This window comes from Microtus pennsylvanicus, chromosome 4, assembly GCF_037038515.1.
Source record: "Microtus pennsylvanicus isolate mMicPen1 chromosome 4, mMicPen1.hap1, whole genome shotgun sequence".
Taxonomy (NCBI): domain Eukaryota; kingdom Metazoa; phylum Chordata; class Mammalia; order Rodentia; family Cricetidae; genus Microtus; species Microtus pennsylvanicus.
This window is the reverse complement of record NC_134582.1, coordinates 85,755,922-85,776,530: the sequence shown is the minus strand read 5'-3', so window position 1 is coordinate 85,776,530 and position 20,609 is coordinate 85,755,922. Positions and strand designations below refer to the sequence as shown.

Here is a 20,609-nt window from a genome sequence, read left to right as displayed (position 1 = left end):
GCTCACAACATTTCAAGGAAAACAATATGTTTTCAAGAGGTTCCCTTCTATGGCTATCTTCAGATTAGTGACCAAAGTAGATCATCAAGTTTTTGCCAACTCTAAACCCAGTGTTTTCTTATTTGCTGACTACTACTTCCTTCAAAAAGTCACAGGGGCAGGAACTGCCCGGGGAAACACAACAAAGGGTGATGATATGATTAAAACATGAATTTCTTAAGGAATTAATAATAATTCTTTTATGAAAGAAGTGCACCCACTTGCCTATTCTAACGGCTCTCTCAGCCCCATGTGCTAGCCAGCCCTATTAAGGCAAGCTTTCAACTTGCTCTTCATTCGATAAAACAAAATCTGATCAAGCTCCACAAAGCTCGCACTGTCAAGAGCATCCAATTAAGATATCCAATGAGAGTCCCTTTAAAAGTATGGCATCTTGCCTGCTAAGAAGAAAACATTTCTCTTATAATACCAACTTCCTCAACATTCGTAGTGAGTAGACGTCTCTAGTCAATCACGCTTCTGAAGCCAAGTAACTCCTGAATTATTAGAAAACCAACTGAATGCCTTAGTTCCCATTTGCCTTTTTTCTACCGTTCCCACTCCTAGAAGCATGCTGTCCTTTATCTTGTATGGGAAGGAACTCAGAAGGAAGGTTCTGCTCTCCGTAGTCACCTCCACTAGGAATGGCACCTTCCTGTGTGTCAGCTCCATGTGGCCAGGTCCCCTCTCTGTGTCGCTGTCCATACCTGAAGCTGAGAGCACTGGCCATCCTCCGGCCTCCCTGCAGAGCGCTTGGGGCTACCCGCCTTCTCAGTGTCCTCTTCTGGCTAGAGGGCAATTGCTCTCAACCGTCTCCAGATCACTGGGTGTAAAACTGTGTTTTCTGTCCTAATGCCACTCTCATCCACTCTTTTATAACAAAAGTGATCTTCGCCACGTGGATTGGGTGAAATCCTACCTCAACATCTGGAGCGAGCTTCAGGCCTACATCAAAGAGCATCACACCACAGGCCTCACGTGGAGCAAGACAGTAAGTACCAGTCCCTCTGGCGACCTTTCACCTGGGCGTCAGAAGGTCATAGAAACACTTGTGAAAACGTGCATTCCATGTGGCCTAATCAAGATAGGAAAGGAACTTTATGGGAACAGCATTTTCTTGAGGAAACCCTGAGAATTGTCTGCATGGCATATGTAAAGGAAGCAGCTATGCTGTCTATGATAGGGCTGCGAAGGGAGTATTATTCAGCCATAAAGGATAAGATCGTGTCATTTGAAGGAAGAATGGTGGGAACTGTAGACCACCATATTAAAGGAAATAAGCGAGACCCAGAAGTACAAATCTCTTCTGGTCAAACTATGTGATAAACAGCTATACTTAGGAAAATGCCGTAATGAAACCTATTATCTTATACAACTAATACATGCTATTCGGAAAATTAATGAAAAACTAACACAGTGGATCTTACAACCATTAAGATTAGCCCGGGTGGTGATTATATGGAGAACAGCCCATCACTTACCATGAAGCCTCAACTCAAGGATAAAGGTTTACAAGCACCAAACTGGCATTAAGAAGTAGAAATTAAAGGGGACATGAACTTTGAAAATGGGCATAGCTATAAATAAAATATCAATGAAGAGTTCTGAATATTTCTTTTGATGTAGCAAACTTTATTGAACAGTCTTTTATATTAGCTAGATCAATCAGCCTGGTGTTTTTGTCTTGTTTGGGTTTCTTTTGGTTAGTTTTGGTCAGGGGAGGGTTGAGACAGTACCTCCTACCTTCCGGGCCAGCCTGGGTAACCTTAGATGACCTTGAACTTTTCATTCCCCTGACTCGACCTCCTGAGTGCTTGGATCACAGGCATTCGCCACTATGCTCAGTTTATGTAGTGCTGAGAACTGAACCCAGGGTCTCAGGCATGCTGGACAATGCACCAGTTAGACCACACCTCCCACTCAGTCCTCGGACTTCGGCTGTGCCTTAGTAGTGGGGTAAACCCAGCTTGTATGTGTTCCCACTTAAATTACATATGGAAACTACAGTGGCCCTGACCTCTCAAGCCTTGCTGGGTTCGTTCCTACCTCACTGAGCATTGCAGCGATCTCTGGCTGCCTGTGGCAGCCTGAGCATACGCAATGCTTAGATCAGTAGTTCTCAACCGGTGGATCGTGACCTGGGGTCCAACAGCCCTTTCACAGGGGTCCCCTCAGAAATTTTACATACTAGATATTTACATTACAATTCATAACAGTAGCAGCTTTACAGTTATGAAGTAGCAACAAAAATAATTTTATGGCCTGGGAGTCACCACAGCATGAAGAACTGAATTAAGGGATCGCGGCATGAGGAAGGTCGAGAACCACTGGCTGAGCTAAAAGCCAAGAAACTGCTGTTTCCACATTTGATGTCCTCATACTTCATACTGTTTTGCCTCCATTGCAATGTCCTGAGAGGATATTGTGCTCCGGCCTTGCTTTCCCAGAGGTCGGTACCCTTACATCTTCCCTGTGGCTCAATTCGAACATCACAGCTTTGAAAAGCGTCTGTTGCTCTTCATCAGCTCCCCGTCAAGGGTGGCGCTCCTCCTCTGTGCTTGCGTTGTTTCCTGAGTCCACCTTAGCTATGCAGTTATGGTCTCTGGTCTCAACCACTTAGGAAAACTCTGTGTCCAGCTCCTGACTTAGCGCTCAGAGTGCGTGCTCAACAAACGGTATCAAGTACATATCGTTGGTATTCTGGGACCCTTGGGGCCTTCCTTGCCTCCTGGAGTCTCTCTGCTTACTTTCCATGGGAAGCCCCTTCCATTAGAAATGAGTATTCCCTTTAAATAGCCAGCAGTGAAACCAGAGAAAAGGGAAGTCACACATTTGTGAATTCCATCCCAAATCCCACGGACAGCTGTGCTCCAGGACTCGGCCCTCGGTGAGTGCAGAGGGCAGCAGGCTCAAGAGTGGGGTGATTGTGATTTCCAAGTGTTCAGTGCAGTATGGGGTTCCTCCAAGTGTCCCCCAACAGGTACAAAATGTTAGCAGTGACCCCCCCCTCCAGACTGATGTCCGTGTGTTTCCTCCTTTGCCTCTCCCACCCCACAGCATTGACATGAACCTCACAAAGCACAATTAATTAAGTTGGTGATTTTCCTTCTGCCTACAACATGATGATGTGGGCAAGAGATTTCATGCATTTCTAAAGGGCTTTAAGAAGGAGGGTGTGTGTGGATGGGGTGAGTTTTTTGTAGACTGATTATTTTTCTTCACCTCTTTCAAATGAAAGACTGTTTTGTTATAAATCTATGTGTCATACAGGGGGATTGTCACAACTTGGCCGTGGGGATAAGCCACCCTTGGAGAATAGGAAGCTGAAGATTAGGAGTCTTTGGATTTGTTATTGTCTTCTGGTAGACAAGTATAAGAGGAATGTCAACAGATGCTGATTCTCTAATGAGTCTCAAAAAAATAGGTAGAAAACTTCTTCTTAATGGTTTGAATACCCTTAATACCACATGTAAAGCTAGACTATCATTTCTATGAATATAAAAGAAAAGATCTGATTGTTAATGATAGAAAAATGTCAGTGCTTTCCTTTGTTCTAGAATGAATACTCACGTTATTGCATTCATTAAAAATACATGCTTCTCAAGACTGGAGATGTAGGTCAGTGGAAGAACGCTTGCCTAGCATGTATGAGGCGTGGGCTCATTCCCTATTATTGAGGGGTGGAGAAGAATATACACTTTGTGCCAGTAACTTCCAAATTTGTATTGCAACTCAGGAAGAAATATACTCTCTAGACACATACGGCATGCGTACGCTAAGACAAATCCCACAGACTCTCTTTTTCTTACCATACACAGTGTATTCAGATAGCCTTCCCTTTATGTCACCCTTGATAAAGCTCTTGCTGAAACTCCCAAAACCAATTTCACAATCTACTAATACATCACATCCCACATATTAAAACGCAATGTCATATGCCATGTGTTATATATTCACACAATATATAAGCAATCCCTAGAGCAACTTGGGCCTCACAGATTGCCGTACTCATAACAGCTATTGTTTATTAAGCATATGGTTTTAAGCCATGGTAAAATTCTGTTTGAAACAGTAAGTATGCATGCATGCTGTGCACACACTCTAGCCCTCATGCATGTATACTGTGCACACACTCTAGCCCTCATGCATGTATACTGTGCACACACTCTAGCCCTCATGCATGTATACTGTGCACACACTCTAGCCCTCATGCATGTATACTGTGCACACACTCTAGCCCTCATGCATGTATACTGTGCACACACTCTAGCCCTCATGCATGTATGCTGTGCACACACTCTAGCCCTCGTGCATGCATGCTGTGCACACACTCTAGCCCTCGTGCATGCATACTGTGCACACACTCTAGCCCTCGTGCATGCATGCTGTGCACACACTCTAGCCCTCGTGTACGCATGCTGTGCACTCTAGCCCTCATGCATGCATGCTGTGCACACACTCTAGCCCTTATGCATGCATACTGTGCACACACTCTAGCCCTTGTGTACGCATGCTGTGCACTCTAGCCCTTGTGCATGCATGCTGTGCACACACTCTAGCCCTCATGCATGCATGCTGTGCACACACTCTAGCCCTCATGCATGCATGCTGTGCACACACTCTAGCCCTCATGCATGCATGCATACTGTGCACACACTCTAGCCCTCATGCATGCATGCATACTGTGCACACACTCTAGCCCTCATGCATGCATGCATACTGTGCACACACTCTAGCCCTCATGCATGCATGCTGTGCACACACTCTAACCCTCAGCCACACTCCCGACTCTATGCTTCTTCAATGGGATGGTGAAATGATAGTTGTAACCAGATACTAAAAATGTGAAGTAGTTACAATAGGAAAATGTTTATTCAGAACACACATGTACAGTCTTTTGAAAAGCTTCCAGACTTATGTGTGGACCCGTGATCTTTCTTGATTTTTAGCCTCCTTGTCTAAAGTTTGAAGAGGAAGCCATTAAAAAGTATGTTCTAAGGTTGGAGAGATTGGCCAGTGGTTGAGGGCACTTGCTTTTCTCACAGGTGACTCAGGTTCAATCCCCGGCACCCACACAGCGCTCACACCGTCCAGAACCAGAGTCCCAGAAGGATCTGTTGCTCTCTGACTCCTGAGGAGGGCACCAGGCACTCGATGTGGCACACAGACATCTGTAAGAACAAACCTCTCATCCACATAAAATAAAAAATCTTTTTAAAGTTTATTCTAAAAGTTATGCTTTTTAAGTTGAAAATTCGATTTCTATTTTAAATTTCTAAAAACTGTTTAAGATCCCAAGTGCAATTTATTGCACAAGTCAAACTAATCTCTCCCCACTTACTAGTCCAGCAGCATGCCAGCAAAATGAATGTTAGTGGGAAAACCAGATTCATGGTTCTTGCAGAGATGGGACTATTGGAATTATCAGATCAAGTGCCTTGAGAACAAAAATAAATAGGATCCCTTCATTTATTTATCTACTGATCACAAGTACGCAAAAAAAAAATCTGTATTTATGAGAAGACAAGCATCAGAAAGACTGGAAAAAGACATGGTTTGGTGTAAAACACCACAGGACTCAAGCTTTTTTACTCTGTGTGTATGCGTGCGTGCGTGCGTGCGTGTGTGTGTGTGTAGGTTAGAGGATCACTCTGGGGCGTCAGTTCTCCTCTGCTACCATAGGTCCAGGGATTCTACACAAGTCATCAGATTTGCATGGCAGGCGCCTTTACCCACTGAGCCATCCCGCCAGCCCGTTGCATCTACCCAGGCACAGCCCACGGCAATACTGCCCATGCTTTACAAAGTTATGGGTATGCAATACCTCAGGGATCTTGAGTAATTGTTATTTTCTTCCATTTTCAAGTTGAATTTTGACATTTCCCACTCTGGGTCTTTTTGTATACTACTGAAGACCCTGAGTTCCTCCAGTGGTACATTGTGCTAATAAACAGACACCCCACCTCCAAGATAGCAGTTGAGACTGAATTTTTCAGTCGCTCCCCTCCTAACCTTGGCCTTCAGAGTGCAGCTGTGCCAGGCAGCTGCTGCTCCACCAGTCCACTTGTCACTGAGAAATGTGAGATTCTGTGGCCTGGGATTGTTTGGGACAGCAGTCAGGGAGATAGTGTGAGCACAACTGTGCTAGGGTGGGCGGTGAGTGTGTGCACAGTGTGCTGGGGTGGGCGGTGAGTGTGTGCACAGTGTGCTGGGGTGGGCGGTGAGTGTGTGCACAGTGTGCTGGGGTGGGCGGTGAGTGTGTGCACAGTGTGCTGGGGTGGGCAGTGAGTGTGTGCACAGTGTGCTGGGGTAAACAGTGAGTGTGTGCACAGTGTGCTGGGGTAAACAGTGAGTGTCTGCACAGTGTGCTGGGGTGGGCAGTGAGTGTGTGCACAGTGTGCTGGGGTGGGCGGTGAGTGTGTGCACAGTGTGCTGGGGTGGGCGGTGAGTGTGTGCACAGTGTGCTGGGGTGGGCGGTGAGTGTGTGCACAGTGTGCTGGGGTGGGCAGTGAGTGTGTGCACAGTGTGCTGGGGTAAACAGTGAGTGTCTGCACAGTGTGCTGGGGTGGGCAGTGAGTGTGTGCACAGTGTGCTGGGGTGGGCGGTGAGTGTGTGCACAGTGTGCTGGGGTGGGCAGTGAGTGTGTGCACAGTGTGCTGGGGTAAACAGTGAGTGTGTGCACAGTGTGCTGGGGTAAACAGTGAGTGTGTGCACAGTGTGCTGGGGTGGACAGTGAGTGTGTGCACAGTGTGCTGGGGTGGGCGGTGAGTGTGTGCACAGTGTGCTGGGGTGGGCGGTGAGTGTGTGCACAGTGTGCTGGGGTGGGCAATGAGTGTGTGCACAGTGTGCTGGGGTGGACAGTGAGTGTGTGCACAGTGTGCTGGGGTGGGCAGTGAGTGTGTGCACAGTGTGCTGGGGTGGGCAATGAGTGTGTGCACAGTGTGCTGGGGTGGGCAGTGAGTGTGTGCACAGTGTGCTGGGGTGGGCAGTGAGTGTGTGCACAGTGTGCTGGGGTGGGCGGTGAGTGTGTGCACAGTGTGCTGGGGTGGGCAGTGAGTGTGTGCACAGTGTGCTAGGGTGGGCGGTGAGTGTGTGCACAGTGTGCTGGGGTGGGCAGTGAGTGTGTGCACAGTGTGCTAGGGTGGGCGGTGAGTGTGTGCACAGTGTGCTGGGGTGGGCAATGAGTGTGTGCACAGTGTGCTAGGGTGGACAGTGAGTGTGTGCACAGTGTGCTGGGGTGGGCAGTGAGTGTGTGCACAGTGCTAGGGTGGGCGGTGAGTGTGTGCACACAAGTGTGCTGGGGTGGGCGGTGAGTGTGTGCACGAGTGTGCTGGGGTGGGCAGTGAGTGTGTGCACAGTGTGCTGGGGTGGGCGGTGAGTGTGTGCACACAAGTGTGCTGGTGTGGACAGTGAGTGTGTGCACAGTGTGCTGGGGTGGGCGGTGAGTGTGTGCACACAAGTGTGCTGGGGTGGGCGGTGAGTGTGTGCACACAAGTGTGCTGGGGTGGGCGGTGAGTGTGTGCACACAAGTGTGCTGGGGTGGGCGGTGAGTGTGTGTACACAAGTGTGCTGGATAGGAGCAGAAGCATTCGGGTCTTCAGAGGAAGCAGCCATGGAGCCGTCGTCCTGTATCTCTTAGTGCATTTACTTTGGTCAGTGGAATCTTGTCATTTGTCTTGACTTTTCTTCAACACGAAGCCAGCGTGTGATCTAGCAGCAGTCCAAACCAGAGGGGCTTGAGTTTTCAGTTGGTTGCCTTCTCCCGAAGTCGTCTTCATACTTTTTTGTGTTGTTTCTCTGGGCTAAGGTTCAGACAGGCTTTGTTGACTAGGTTGATCATTTGACACAAACCTGGTAGAGGTACCACCATCTGCCATTCCTGGGAAGTTGGATAGATGTGTAAGAGCCGCTAGCAAGGCCTTCAAAGCAGGTGCCTGCAGCTGGGAATGGAAGCCTGCTCCTCGTACTTGTAATTACACAGACGACTAAACTTTTTCTGTGAATTGTTCTGCTCTTCCCGAGAATTCCATGAACATGAGTTAACACGCTGATGTGGAGCTCGTGGGCACTGTCTGCTCTTTTGTGTATTCTAAATTACGTTAGCTTTAGAAACAGGTTCAGTTGTCTGCAAAGTAAAATAAATACACATGATGGATGTATAAAGACTTGTACAAGGGTTTTAATAAATTTTGCCTTGGTTTTCTTGTTGCTGTTGATGATGATGATGATGATCATGATATTTTAGACAGTGTCTTCTGTAACATGTGCTGGCCTCAAACTCTCTATGTAGGCAAGACTAGCCTTGAACTCCTGGTCTTCTTGCTTCTACCATCCAAGTACTAGGATTTCAGGCACTTGCCACAACACTTACCTATGATGCAGTTCTCTCTCTCTCTCTCTCTCTCTCTCTCTCTCTCTCTCTCACTCTTTCTCCCTGTGTGTCTCTGTCTCTCTCTCTTCCCCTTCCTCTTTCTCTCTGTGTGTCTTTGTCTCCTCCTGTCTCTTCCTCTCTATGTGTCTCTATCTGTGTGTGTGTTTTTGTGTGTGATGGCACACCAGGGTCTCTCCATCCACTTCTCCATGGGTTCCAGGGATCCAACTCAAGTCAATAAACTTGCACCGTTCAACCCCAAGTGTCTGTACTTGTGAAGCCATCTCATCAGGCCATGATCGATCCGGTTTTTAATGTTTACCGTGTTGGTTTTAAACATCTTCCCTGTATGTTTATTGTCATCCAGCAGAACCTCCCATGCACAATCAGGGTTAAAATGATAATAATAGAAGGTTTTTCTCCCAAACTAAACCACATAGCGTCATTTCTTTCCTCCCAGGTAGTCATTTTCCTTTCATTCCATTTTTTCAACGTAAAACCAAATGTCCATTAACAAAGCAGCAGCCTAACCCTTCGCTTGTGATCCAATTAAGATCTGCCAGAGGGTATCCCGACTCCCTATAAATAATGTAGACGCCACAGCGTGTTGTTAAATATGGATGTCCTGTGAGTGGCAGGTCTTCTGGCCCCTCTGGCCGCCTCTTGATAAAGCTTGTGTAAACCCCTCCTTGGTGTACTAGCCACAGGGAGTGGCCAGGCCTCACATGGTGTGTCCTGGCTGCAGAGCTCACTGCTGCCTTCTTCTGGGGCCCCTCCCCCATAGTAGCTCTAGCCACTACATCTGCCCACAGCTGTCTAGAAAGACTTCCTTGCTCTTGAGCTTCCAGCTCCCTTTAGGGTCTTTGGGGGCAGCCACCCCACACATAGACAGTTCCGTGGCTTACAGTTCAACTTGGGATTTTGTTATGGTCATTATGTGATTTTTTTCAATTATATTTATTTAGCATGTGTGTGCATAATGCAAACACATGTCACAGCTCACATGTGGCACTCAGAGGACAACTTGCAAGAGCTGGTTCTCTCCTTCCGCCATGTGGGTCCCTAGATGGAACTCAGGTGGGCAGGTACCTTTATCTGATGAGCCGTGTCATTGGCTCTTTTCTTGTTTTGTTTTTTGATCCCTCCCCGGCTGACTTTGAACTCATAGTATAGACAAGGCTGGACTGGAACTTTGGGCAATCCTCCTGCCTCTTGCCTCCTGAGTGCAAAGACATGTGCCATGAGATGTTTCTGCAGTTTGGCTTTGGGTTTTGGTTTTTGGGTTGTTGGTGGTGGTGGTGGTTTGGTTTGGTTTGGGTTTTTTTTTTTCAGGGGAGTGTTGCTGTCGTTGTGGTTTATGATGCTGGAGATAAAACTCAGGCTGTAACACATGTGAGCCAAGCCCTCTCCCGCTGAGCTGTGTCTCTAGCTTCCAACAATAATGTTTCAATTATGTAGGTTGGTGCAAAACCAGTAGACACCGAGCTTTATGGTGCGAATTTGGACCACACCGAGACGTCCATCCCATCTGCACTGTGCTGTGTACAGTCTAAGTTCACGACATCAAATGTGCTTTCTCTTAGAATCTTTTGACCTGCACTGAGTTTGCCCAGGTGTTCCCCGTGGTAAGGCAAGGAGCCTCTGAGGTAGCCGGATAAGAGCCATGTTGATCAAAGTAGGTTAAATCCCCACCAATAAAACAAAGGAGCCTCCCGTGCACAAATAAAGGCAGGTTGGGGATGGCTGCGTTAGCTTCAAAGAGATCACTAGGTGCATCCAACACTTCTGAGGCACACACTGTGCACCACGTTCTGAGAAAAGTGCTAAAAATACCGACAGGAAAATGACATGACGGGCATGGGTGTCACCTGCTGCTGCTCACATATAGCTGCAGAGCTGGAGTGTGACAGACATGTGTACACACCCTAGAAAGAGAGCCCACACCAGACCAAAGGGATGGCTGCACTGGCAAAGTCCGTCTCGGTGAACCAAGGTGTTTGGGTCGGGATTACTCACAGACATGTGGACCAAGAGTTACAGGAGAGCAGATGACTCAAAAGTAGCGCATCACCCAAAGCCCATCTGAACCCAGGAGGCCGCTCGCAGAAGCTGCAGCCCAGGGCGCTATGCTCAACTCGCAGACGGCTCACCAGGTCTGAGAATCACCTGTCTTTACTAGGCTGGTGAGAGCCCCTCCCCTAGAAATTATTAGCTCCATCTGTAAAGCGGGGAGGAGCCTTCCAGAATCGCACAAGTTCCCACAGTCTCAGATGTGGAATGTTTTGCTCTCCACTCCAGAGTCTCTGTGTTTCCCCTCCTTCCTGGAGGGAATGTTTCAATTCGGAGAAAAGTGCTGTACAGCGAGACCCTACAGGTGACACAGAATGCTGGTCCAGGCTAGGAACCCTTCTAGAGACAAGCCCAAAGCTCAAGGCTTATGGAGACCAGAAATATAGAGAGGTGCCTGTCATCTAACAGTCAGTGTGGTTTTGTGCCAGTACCACCCCAAATCCTTGCTAGATAGACATCTTATTCCCTGGCCCCACCTGTGCCCTCCACAACCTCCAGTTGACAAGACTCCCTAGAAGATTTCTCTGCATGTTAAAAATTCAAAAGCTAAGCCCCATGTTTCCATGAACCCAAAGAAGTTATTATAGGGAGAATTATTATTCCTTTTTTGTTGTAGTGGTTTGGTCGTTTGTTTTTGAGACAGGGTTTCCTTTATTCCAGACTGGCCCTGTACCCACTAAGAAGCCAAAGATGACCTTGAACTTCTGATCCTCTTGCCTCTACCTCTCAAGTGCTGGGGTTGCATGCACCACTACACCTGGTTTATGCAGTGCTGGGATTGAACCCAGGTCTTTGTGACTGCTGGGTGAGCATTCTGCCAACCAAGCTACCTCCCCACCCCCAAGATCATTGTGATCCACAAGTGAATGCAGCCGTGCAAAGCTATGATGGAAGATGAGATTGGCTAATTGGACTCCTGGATGTGCAGGAGAGGCTACACAGAGGCCCACACTTGGAGTTTTGAAGGATGTGAATAGGAATTCTCTAGGCAGACCATAAAAAAAAAAAAGGGTAATTTCTGGGCAAAGAGTTCAGTGTCTACACATCGGGTATGAAAAACAGCTTTTCCCGACGGCTAGGAGTTTTGCAGAGCCTGTGAAGACAACTTTGGAGTTATGCTAAGAAGGTGGGGGCATAGGTAGGATCAAGGACTGCTACTTTTTCTGTAGGTTGCTAAGCAGAAAGTTTCAAGCTGTGGGGAATGCTTTGAATGGCATATGATACACGAGAAGGGAAAGAGCCCAGAGGCCCCACATGTAGAGCATCAGGTGAATGAATGGGCGTAGGGAGGGAAGGTAGAAGAGAACTCAGATCTGATACAAAATTTCCAGTCTAGATTTCTAGGGAAAGCAATAAAAACAGGGGCATCCTAGGAGCAGCAGCTCCTAGTGAAGGGAGGAAACTTCCCCTGATGCTCTGTTGTGTTGGAGGAGCCCATAAGGCATCACTGAAAGGAGGGAAAACCCAGCACACTTGCTATAAATCTCCTGCCTTTAATGATTAATTAAAGAGAGGAAGGGAGAGAAAAAGAGCCACAAGGATAAGACCTTGGGAACCCCCCTTACTTAAAGGATCTACCAAGGGGCAATGAAAAGATGGCGGTAAGATCATAAAGCTCTAAAGAAGGATGACCTGGTCACCGATAAGACCTTAGTGGCCCAGGAGAGACCTGAAACTGCTGTCACTATGCAGCATCATGGGCAATTTCAGATGAGATTGGCAGGTCTGGCTAGTATGGCCCATAGACCGTGACTTCCAAATGCCACCTTGGTCAAAGAAAGAAATGCCTAGAGCATAAATGAGACACATTCCTTTGGTGTGCCCATCAGCTCTTTTGGGGTTAAGTGAGGGTGTTACCCCTGCCTGGATGGGAGCTCATCATCCAGTAGGCTGGAGTACAGTGGAACTGAATACAGAGGGGGGAAGGAGAATCCGTGTGGGACAAAGGCCCTACCTCCTCCCTGTACTTCCTGATCCACTGCCAAGTGAGCTAGCTCTCGCCACCAGGGTTTCAAACCATTCCCACACTGTCCTCTCCCGCCAAGATAGGCTGTGATCCCTTTGAATTGAGAGACAAAAATAAAGCTTTTCTCCCAAAAATAGGTACTCTATCATAGGAATGCAGATATAAGGCATTCAGAATTGCCTGTTTCTAGTGACCTTCAGGGAGGGGCTTCAGAAAGGGGGCGGGGCATAGACACAACTGTGGAACTGAGGAGTCAAGTCTTCACCTAATGAGCTCTTGATTTTCTGCAAACCAATTGTCTAAATTGATGGGTTACTACTTAGAAACTCGGTGTCTGCCTGAAAGTTTTAAGATGTTAGTATAGATTTATTTTAACCCGTGCTAGATCTTCAGTAGACCATATAATGTATGTCCATAGCAGTCACACCGCCTCAGTTTTGTGTAGAATTAGCAAAACTATGGAGCTTTGAAGTCTGTGTTTACAACTGTTTCTAGTATCTCAAAAATACCTTTGAGTTTTAGTGTTTGTTGATAAGGATGTATAAATATTTTTAGAGTGTTTGTCTCTCTCCATAAATCAGAATAGTAGTAACTTTTAAAACTGTCTGATTTAATAATAAAGATTATTTTGTTTACTAGAAAATTTTCATGACCAAGAACTCCAAGCCTCTAAGTTCGAGGGGTCAGAAGTTAATTCTAATTTCTGACTTGTTTGAGCTGTTATCCGGGGAATATTTTAGTACGATGTATTCAGTTAAAATTCCTTCATTTGAGGTGGGCACACCTGTAATCTTGGCCCTCGGAAAACTGAGGCAAGAGAATGGCTGCAAGCGTGAGGCCAGCCCGAGCAGCAGAGAAAGACCCTGTCACAAGAATAAATTTAGTTTGATTTTATATGCATTGATGTTTTGCCTGCGTGTATGCCCATGTGAGGGTGTCAGACCTCCTGGAACTGGAGTTATAGACAGTTGTGAGCTAACATATAGGTGCTGGGGATTGAACCCAGGTCCTCTGGAAGAACAAGCAGCCAGTGCTCCTACTCGTTGAACTATCTCTCCAGCTGCAAATGATTTAGTTTTATGTGTCAGAAAAAAATTAAATAAACAGTTTCCTTATTTATAATGTTAACAGTCACAGTGTAACTGAGGTTCTCTTGTCATTAATTCTTCCACATTCCACAAGACTGTCGCCAGGAAAAAGTGTTCTTCACCGTAGATATGAATGTGCCTGTTTGTTCATTTTCTGTTGCTATAACAAAACACTCTAAGCTGGGTACTTTATAAATAGAAAACTGTTCTTTAGCTCACAGTTCTGGAGACTAGAAGTCCAAGGTTGGGAAAACCCTATCTGGATTCCGGTGAAAGTTTCTTGGATATAGCAGGAGAGATGGTATTATGATGGGAGTGGTGTAGCAGGAGAAACGATGTCATTATAATGGGAGTGACATAGCAGGAGAGATGATGTCATTATAATGGGAGTGGCATAACAGGAGAGATGATGTCATTATAATGGGAGTGGCATATCAGGAGAGATGATGTCATTATAATGGGAGTGGCATAACAGGAGAGATGATGTCATTATAATGGGAGTGGCATAACAGGAGAGATGATGTCATAATGGGAGTAGCATAGCAGGGGAGATGACATCATTATAATGGGAGTGACATAACAGGAGAGATGATGTCATTATAATGGGAGTGACATAGCAGGGGAGATGATGTCATTATAATGGGAGTGACATAGCAGGGGAGATGATGTCATTATAATGGGAGTGACATAGCAGGGGAGATGATGTCATTATAATGGAAGTGACATAGCAGGAGAGATGATGTCATTATGATAGGAGTACCTGCAAGGCAGAGGGATTGCATGACTAGAAGACAGGAATGTGGCAGATAAAGCCATCAACTCAGCCTTTCCAGGACACTAGGGTAGAAAACCAGCCTCCTGTTGAAATGCGTTTTAACCTTTCAAGTGAATAAAGGATATATTACTTCAAATAATTCTCTGTTCAGTCCAGAGAAACAGAGCAGAGTACAGAGCATGGATGGTCATTTCATGTGTGTGTTCACAAATAGATCTGGAGGACACTTAGGGGGTGGCTTCTGAGGATCCCACCCAGGGCCTCAGCCCTGAAGGACGTTTAAAAGACTCCTTTCTGACGAGTGGTTTGTGAAACATGCACCGTCAGGGGGTGAATTTTGGAAGGACAGTGTGGTATGATCGTGTCCTTTCATGAATGTGGTATGATGATGTGTTCTTGTGTGGTCATTAACAACAGCTTTGTTTGTTTATTATGTTCATGTCCCCTGCTCCTAGACTCCCCCCCCCCCCCGGTTCCCTGTGACAAGGATCCTGCTCGCCTTCCAGGGTCAATGTGACTTTTAGTTTTCATGCTCACCTTGATACAGTCAAGTTGAACTCTAGAGAGGCATCTCAGTGAGGGATCGTTGAGATCTGGTTGGCCTGTGGGTTGTGGGTATGTCAGTGGCAGATTATCTTATGGGAACTGAGGCAGGAAGACGACTCACATGTAGGTAAGGGGTCCCAAACTTTGTTCAAGAGAAGAAAGTGAACTGGATGCAAGAGTGCATGCATCAATTCATTCCTGTCTGCTCTTGACAGTGGATGCAATGTTACTGGGTACCTCAATTGCCCACCACTTTGACTTCCCCATAATAATGGATTAGAACCTTGAATTGTGAACCAGATAGAATCTCTCCTTTAAATTACCTCTTTTGGGGTATCTGTATTTTACCACAGCGAAAGGAAATGAGACTAAGAGAGTCTAAAATAATCCTTTCTTTCAAAACTCCCCAGATTTCCATGTCCCACCATGCCCTGCTCCAGCTTAGAAGCATCTGAAGATTTGTACTTCAGTGATGCCTATATTTATAAGTGATCTGTTTATATCCATAAATGTTGATGAGACACCTACCGTATCTCAGGTCCTGTGTCACATTGCTGGTGGCCCTAAGACGAATGAGTAAAGAACTCCAGAGTTGTAGAGAAGACCAAACCCAGATTAGCCAGCAAATGATTGCTATATGATGTACATTCTCCTAAAGGTGTTCTAAGGAGTCCAGGAACTAGAGGTACAGGGGTGCAGGGACTGTCCCCCCGGAAAAGCTCTAGAAGGGGCTGGGAGATGGCCGTTGGTAAAGGGCTTGCTGTGTTAGCATGAGGACTTGCGTCCATGTGCAAAGCCAGGTGTGGCAGCATGCTCTTGTAATGCCAGCTCTGGGGAGATGGGGACAAACAGACCCCCAGGGCTCACTGACCAGCCCCAAGTCCAGCGAAAGACCCTGTCAATAAAGTGAATGACTTCTGAGGATCAACACCTGAGGTTGACCTCTGGCCTCCTCAAGCACATACAACCATATGCATGAACATGCTCCCACACCCACATGAACACATAACACATATACATACATGCTCTACTCAGTAAAACTTATAAAAGGCTGTTGGGGTTGAACCTTAAAGGATCTTTAAGAGTCTTCCAGTTAGAAGAGGAGCCTTCTAAACTAAGACGTTGAGGAGCGGGGTGGAGAATTAGAGACCTGTCTAGGGGTCACAGAATTGTCTTCTCTGTTCTGAGCCTATGAGCTCACTGAAGAGTGGACCCGGGGTCCCTAACAGGGACTGTCCCAGGGCCTCAGAAATAGGGGATGCCCAGGTGCTTTTCCCTGATCAGCTGCATTCAATTGTGATCAGGTTTCCTCCCAATGAAACCTACGTAGTCCTGCGTCATTGACTCCACGTTGTGTCTGGTGTTAATGTGCCATTGACCGTGTCTTTGTTTCTGTGCTGATGGTGATGAGAAAGGATGATGCATTATCACTCCGGCTGGTGACATTCCCCTGTCCTTCCCCTTGCCATCTTCTGTCTCCCATCTTCAGAAGACATAAATGCAGGAAATTGGATCTGATATTACGTTAAACAGAAAAAAGATTTTCTTGAGAAAAGATGGGGGCTGAGCAGTGGTGGCGCATGCCTTTAATTCCCAGACTCAGGAGGCAGAGGCAGGCAAACCTCTTGAGTTTGAGGCCAGCCTGGTCTACAGAGCACATTCCAGGACAGCCAGGGCTACACAGAGAAACCCTGTCTCAAATAGATAGATAGATAGATAGATAGATAGATAGATAGATAGATAGATAGATAGATAGATAGATAGATAGATAGATAGATAGATAGATAGATATAAAAAAACCAGAATATATGAGTTATCCCGTCTCCCTACCTGTCATACATACTACTGGGCACATTGCAATCCCCGGGGATGAGCTCAGTGGTAGAACATCTAGCAGGCCTTCTCAGAGCCCTGTGTTCCAGCATCAAAGAAGGGAAGGAAGGAAAGGAAATAAAGAGAGGAAAGGTGTGGTGGGGAGGGAGAGAGAAAGGGGAAGGGAAGGAAGCTCAAACATCAGTTGATCTTTCCCCGTGAAATTTGGAGCTGGCATTGAAACCCACATTAGCCTGCGCAGGACACCTCAGCCTTGAGCTCAAGAGATGGCACCTCTGGATATTTCCATTAAAAGTCATGCGATGTAGGAAATCTCTCTCACAGCGCTCGGCTGGCCTTTGTCCCCATGTCTGCTGCTTCCCAAGTCCTGAGCTTTCAAGGCAGCAAAATAATTTCTTTGGGATCCCCCCAAAAAACACCTTGAACTTGGTGACAGAGTTAGGCTCATCAGGCCAAATGTAGTCACTGTCCAGCTGAGTCAAGGCGCATGTCCCTCTTGACATTCTGCCAGCTGTCGGCCCTCCAGCCAGCTCCCTTTGATGGGTATACTTGGCTATCTTTAACTCTGGGAAGTTTTCCCATGGAAATTTTATTTTTTCCTTCTTTTATTAGAAATTGTGTTTTCATTTGGCTGATGCTGGCAGTCAAAAAGAAAAGACAACTTGGAGATTCCAGATTCCGTCTACGTATCAATTGCAAAGCAAGCTCAGACTCTTTTTTTTTAAATATTTATTTATTTATTATGTATACAATATTCTGTCTGTGTGTATGCCTGCAGGCCAGAAGAGGGCTCAGACTCTTAACACAAGCCCATTTCTCTCAAATGCCTAGCTCACATGAGCGAATTAGCCTGTGCCCTTGTGTATTGTTTCTGGTCTCTGCTGGCATGGCCCGCTCCACTCTTACCAAAAAAAATCTACTTTGGGCATGTCGAACAGAAGTTACCTCCTACATTTTTGGAAGGGCCCATCTAAACATACGTCAGGCAGGATTCTAATTTTAGTGGTACTGACTGTGTATGTGTCTCTCGGGGTGTTTTCCAATATAAAGCTGTTACTACATCGCTGAAGTGACTTGATTTCGTTTACCCTGTTTTATTTTTCATCAGTTGGCAGTGTTTTGATTTGTTCCTGCCATCACAGGAGCAACATATAAAATCCACGGGACAATAGCCTTCCTGGGATAGGGACGGGCAAAGCCCCGAGGGTGGAACTTTGAAGCCTGGGACTCAGGGTTTGGATGTTGTTACTTTTCTCTGCCCAGGTTGGATTCAAACTCCCTTTGTAGCCAAGGATGACCTTGAACTTCTGATCCTTCTTCCTCCAGCTCCCAAATGCCTAAACTACTGGCGCTTGCAGCCACAACCAGTTTGTGCTGAGGATCCAAACCAGGGCTTTCTCTTGCAGAGCAAGCATGCTTCAAACCGAACCACATCCTCACCCTGAGATCTGGGTTCTTAATGACCTCCCTTTGCACATCTCGCGATAAGGCTGTTGGGAGCCTTGACTCTGGAAAGAACCAATGCAAATAGGCCCTGTCTTGTCTCATAGTTGTGCACCCATCTTTTGATAGCAACTGCAAAGAAGTATTAGCACTTAGTGGGAATCCGATTTTTCCCTAGTGTTCAATACCCATTAATAAAATGGAAAATAGTCCTTAAATTGACTTTCTAAAAGTTATTAATAAGCATATCCTTAAAACACTGTGTGGCACGTCTCTGTGGTATCATGAACAATTCTGTTTTCTTGGAATGGTTCCCAGGACCATTATTTTCTCTGGCAGAAGTCTCAAAATCCGAATAAGCAGTAAAAGAGAATCCAGCCTGAAGTCCTAAATCTGTGTTGGCTTGTGCTTCTGTTGCTAGGATGCTCTTCCTGTAGTCACTACACAGTCACTCTTTGTCTTGCTGTTAGATTCTTACTGATCTGTGTGCGTGCAATGTGCTTTGCTGCGGCGTATGGTGCGTGCGTCTGCGTGTCTTGGGATGTGCACTTGTTTGCAAACATGTGGAGGCCAAACCAGGACCTCAGTGTCCCCCTCCTCCTCCACTGCCCTCTTCCTTGAGAAAGGGGTCTCTCTTTCCCTGGACCAGGCTCACCACCTCAGCTAGACTGGCTAGTCTGTCTCCGCTTGCTCAGTGCTGGGATTACAGGCACACACAGCCATACCCAATCTTTTCTGTGGGTGCTGGAAATTCGAACTCAGGTCTTCGTGGCTGCAGAGCAAGCACACTTACCCACAGAGCCATTTCCCCAGCCCCTTGGTCATCTTTCTTGGTTTTAATTGTAATGGAACTGTGACATGAAGTGAATGTAAAATCTGCAGGGTTGGTTTTTTTGTTTGTTTATTTTGTTTTGTTTTTTTGGTTGGTTGGTTGGTTGGTTGGTTTTTCGGACAGGGTTTCTCTGTGCAGCTTTGCAGCCTGTCTGGAGCTCATCTGTAGACCAGGCCAGCCTTGAACTCCCAGAGATCCACCAGCCTCTGCCTCCAAGTGCTGGGATGAAAGGCATGTGCCACCACTGCCCAGCGATCTGCCAGTCCTTAGAGAAGTTCTTTCTTTTGGAAATGTGTTGATTTCACTGCCATTGATCAAAGTGCAGAAATGATGACCATAAAGCCAAGCACACAGTAGCACACACCTGTAACCCCTGCCTGTGAGAGACAGAGGCAGAAGGGGCACTAGGAACCAGCTCTAAACAGCAAGTTTCATGGCCAGCCAGCCAGTCACACAACCAGATCCTGTATCAGATTGGGGGTGGGGGTAAGTGTGACCAAGCAACATGATGCACTCTTGAAGACCCAACACTTGAGAAACAGAGGCAGGGGGATGGGACATTTAAAAGTGTACAGTGAATTTCAAACCAGCCTGGACTACAGGGATCTTTCTCTCAATAAAATAAAAAACATTTAAAAAATCAAACCCTAAATCAGAAATTTGTGGTCAGAAGACTATTTAAGGACTGTGCTTGAAGCCCTGGGTTCAATCCCCAGCCTTGCATAAACCATAGTACCATGTGTCTGTAATCCCAGCACTGGGGATGTAGAAACAGGAGGACCGAAGTCCAGAGTCATCCTTAGCTCTCTACGTAGTGAGCCAGACCTACATGGACAAGAGAGACAGAGAGAGAGATGGGAGAGGAGAGAGAGGAAAAAAAAGAGAGAGAGAAGGGAGGGGGAGAGATAGAGGAGGAGGGAGACTAAGGCTTTAGTCTTTCTTTAGCCACTGACTCCTGTTATGGAAATGAGAGGTTTTATTGCTGTTATGTTTTGTGTGTTATATTATATCAGGTTGTTTGGGGTTCTTTGTCTTTAGAAGAGTCAATCAGCAACATTTATATAAAATGTTAGCTGCAAAACATAGTGAGTTCCTATGGGAACATACACGTGATTGAAATGGCCTGGGGACTTTTAAACATCTGAGGGTCTGGCCAGGCACACGTGAGCTGTCACTGCTACCTGGAGATTGTTAATGGTAGGCTACATGATTAATGGGCCAAAATGGTTCAGCAAAGGACAGCCCGAGAGATTCTCTACCCAGAAACAAGGGAGCCAACTGTGTGTGTCCGTAAAGAAGGGAGGGGAGAAATAAGACCCATAAACACGTCAGCTGTTCCATTCCTGTGGCCTTATCTGCCATCTCCACAAATACTTTAAGGACAGGTGGCTCAAAATATTCCTGTCACTAAGCTAGTTTCATAGACGAGAAGTCTCAGCAAATGCCCTGTTGTAAGCAACATAATCCACCTGTTCCCAGAGAGGATCATGTGCCAATTTTATGTTCTTGGTTCCTGCTTTTTAAATGATGGTAAAAATACCAACCACAATATTGGTTGCTTGACCTGGTCTCGAGAGTTGGGGGCTAATGCTGTCTGTGTACTTTTCCTCTTTACTGCGATCCCCTTAACCTCTTCTTTTCAGGAT

At 46.4% G+C, this 20,609-nt stretch overlaps 1 protein-coding gene across 4 annotated transcripts in view; it reads left to right on the top strand.

Annotated features, from left to right (window-relative positions):
• The window catches only part of Cap2 (cyclase associated actin cytoskeleton regulatory protein 2), a 140,191-nt gene that overhangs the window by 101,648 nt on the left and 17,934 nt on the right, over window positions 1-20,609 (top strand). For all 4 annotated transcript variants that reach the window (XM_075969759.1, XM_075969760.1, XM_075969761.1 and 1 more), the window contains one exon: window positions 925-1,030. In XM_075969759.1, the coding sequence (XP_075825874.1) occupies window positions 925-1,030 (106 nt within the window). The remainder of the gene's footprint in view (window positions 1-924; window positions 1,031-20,609) is intronic.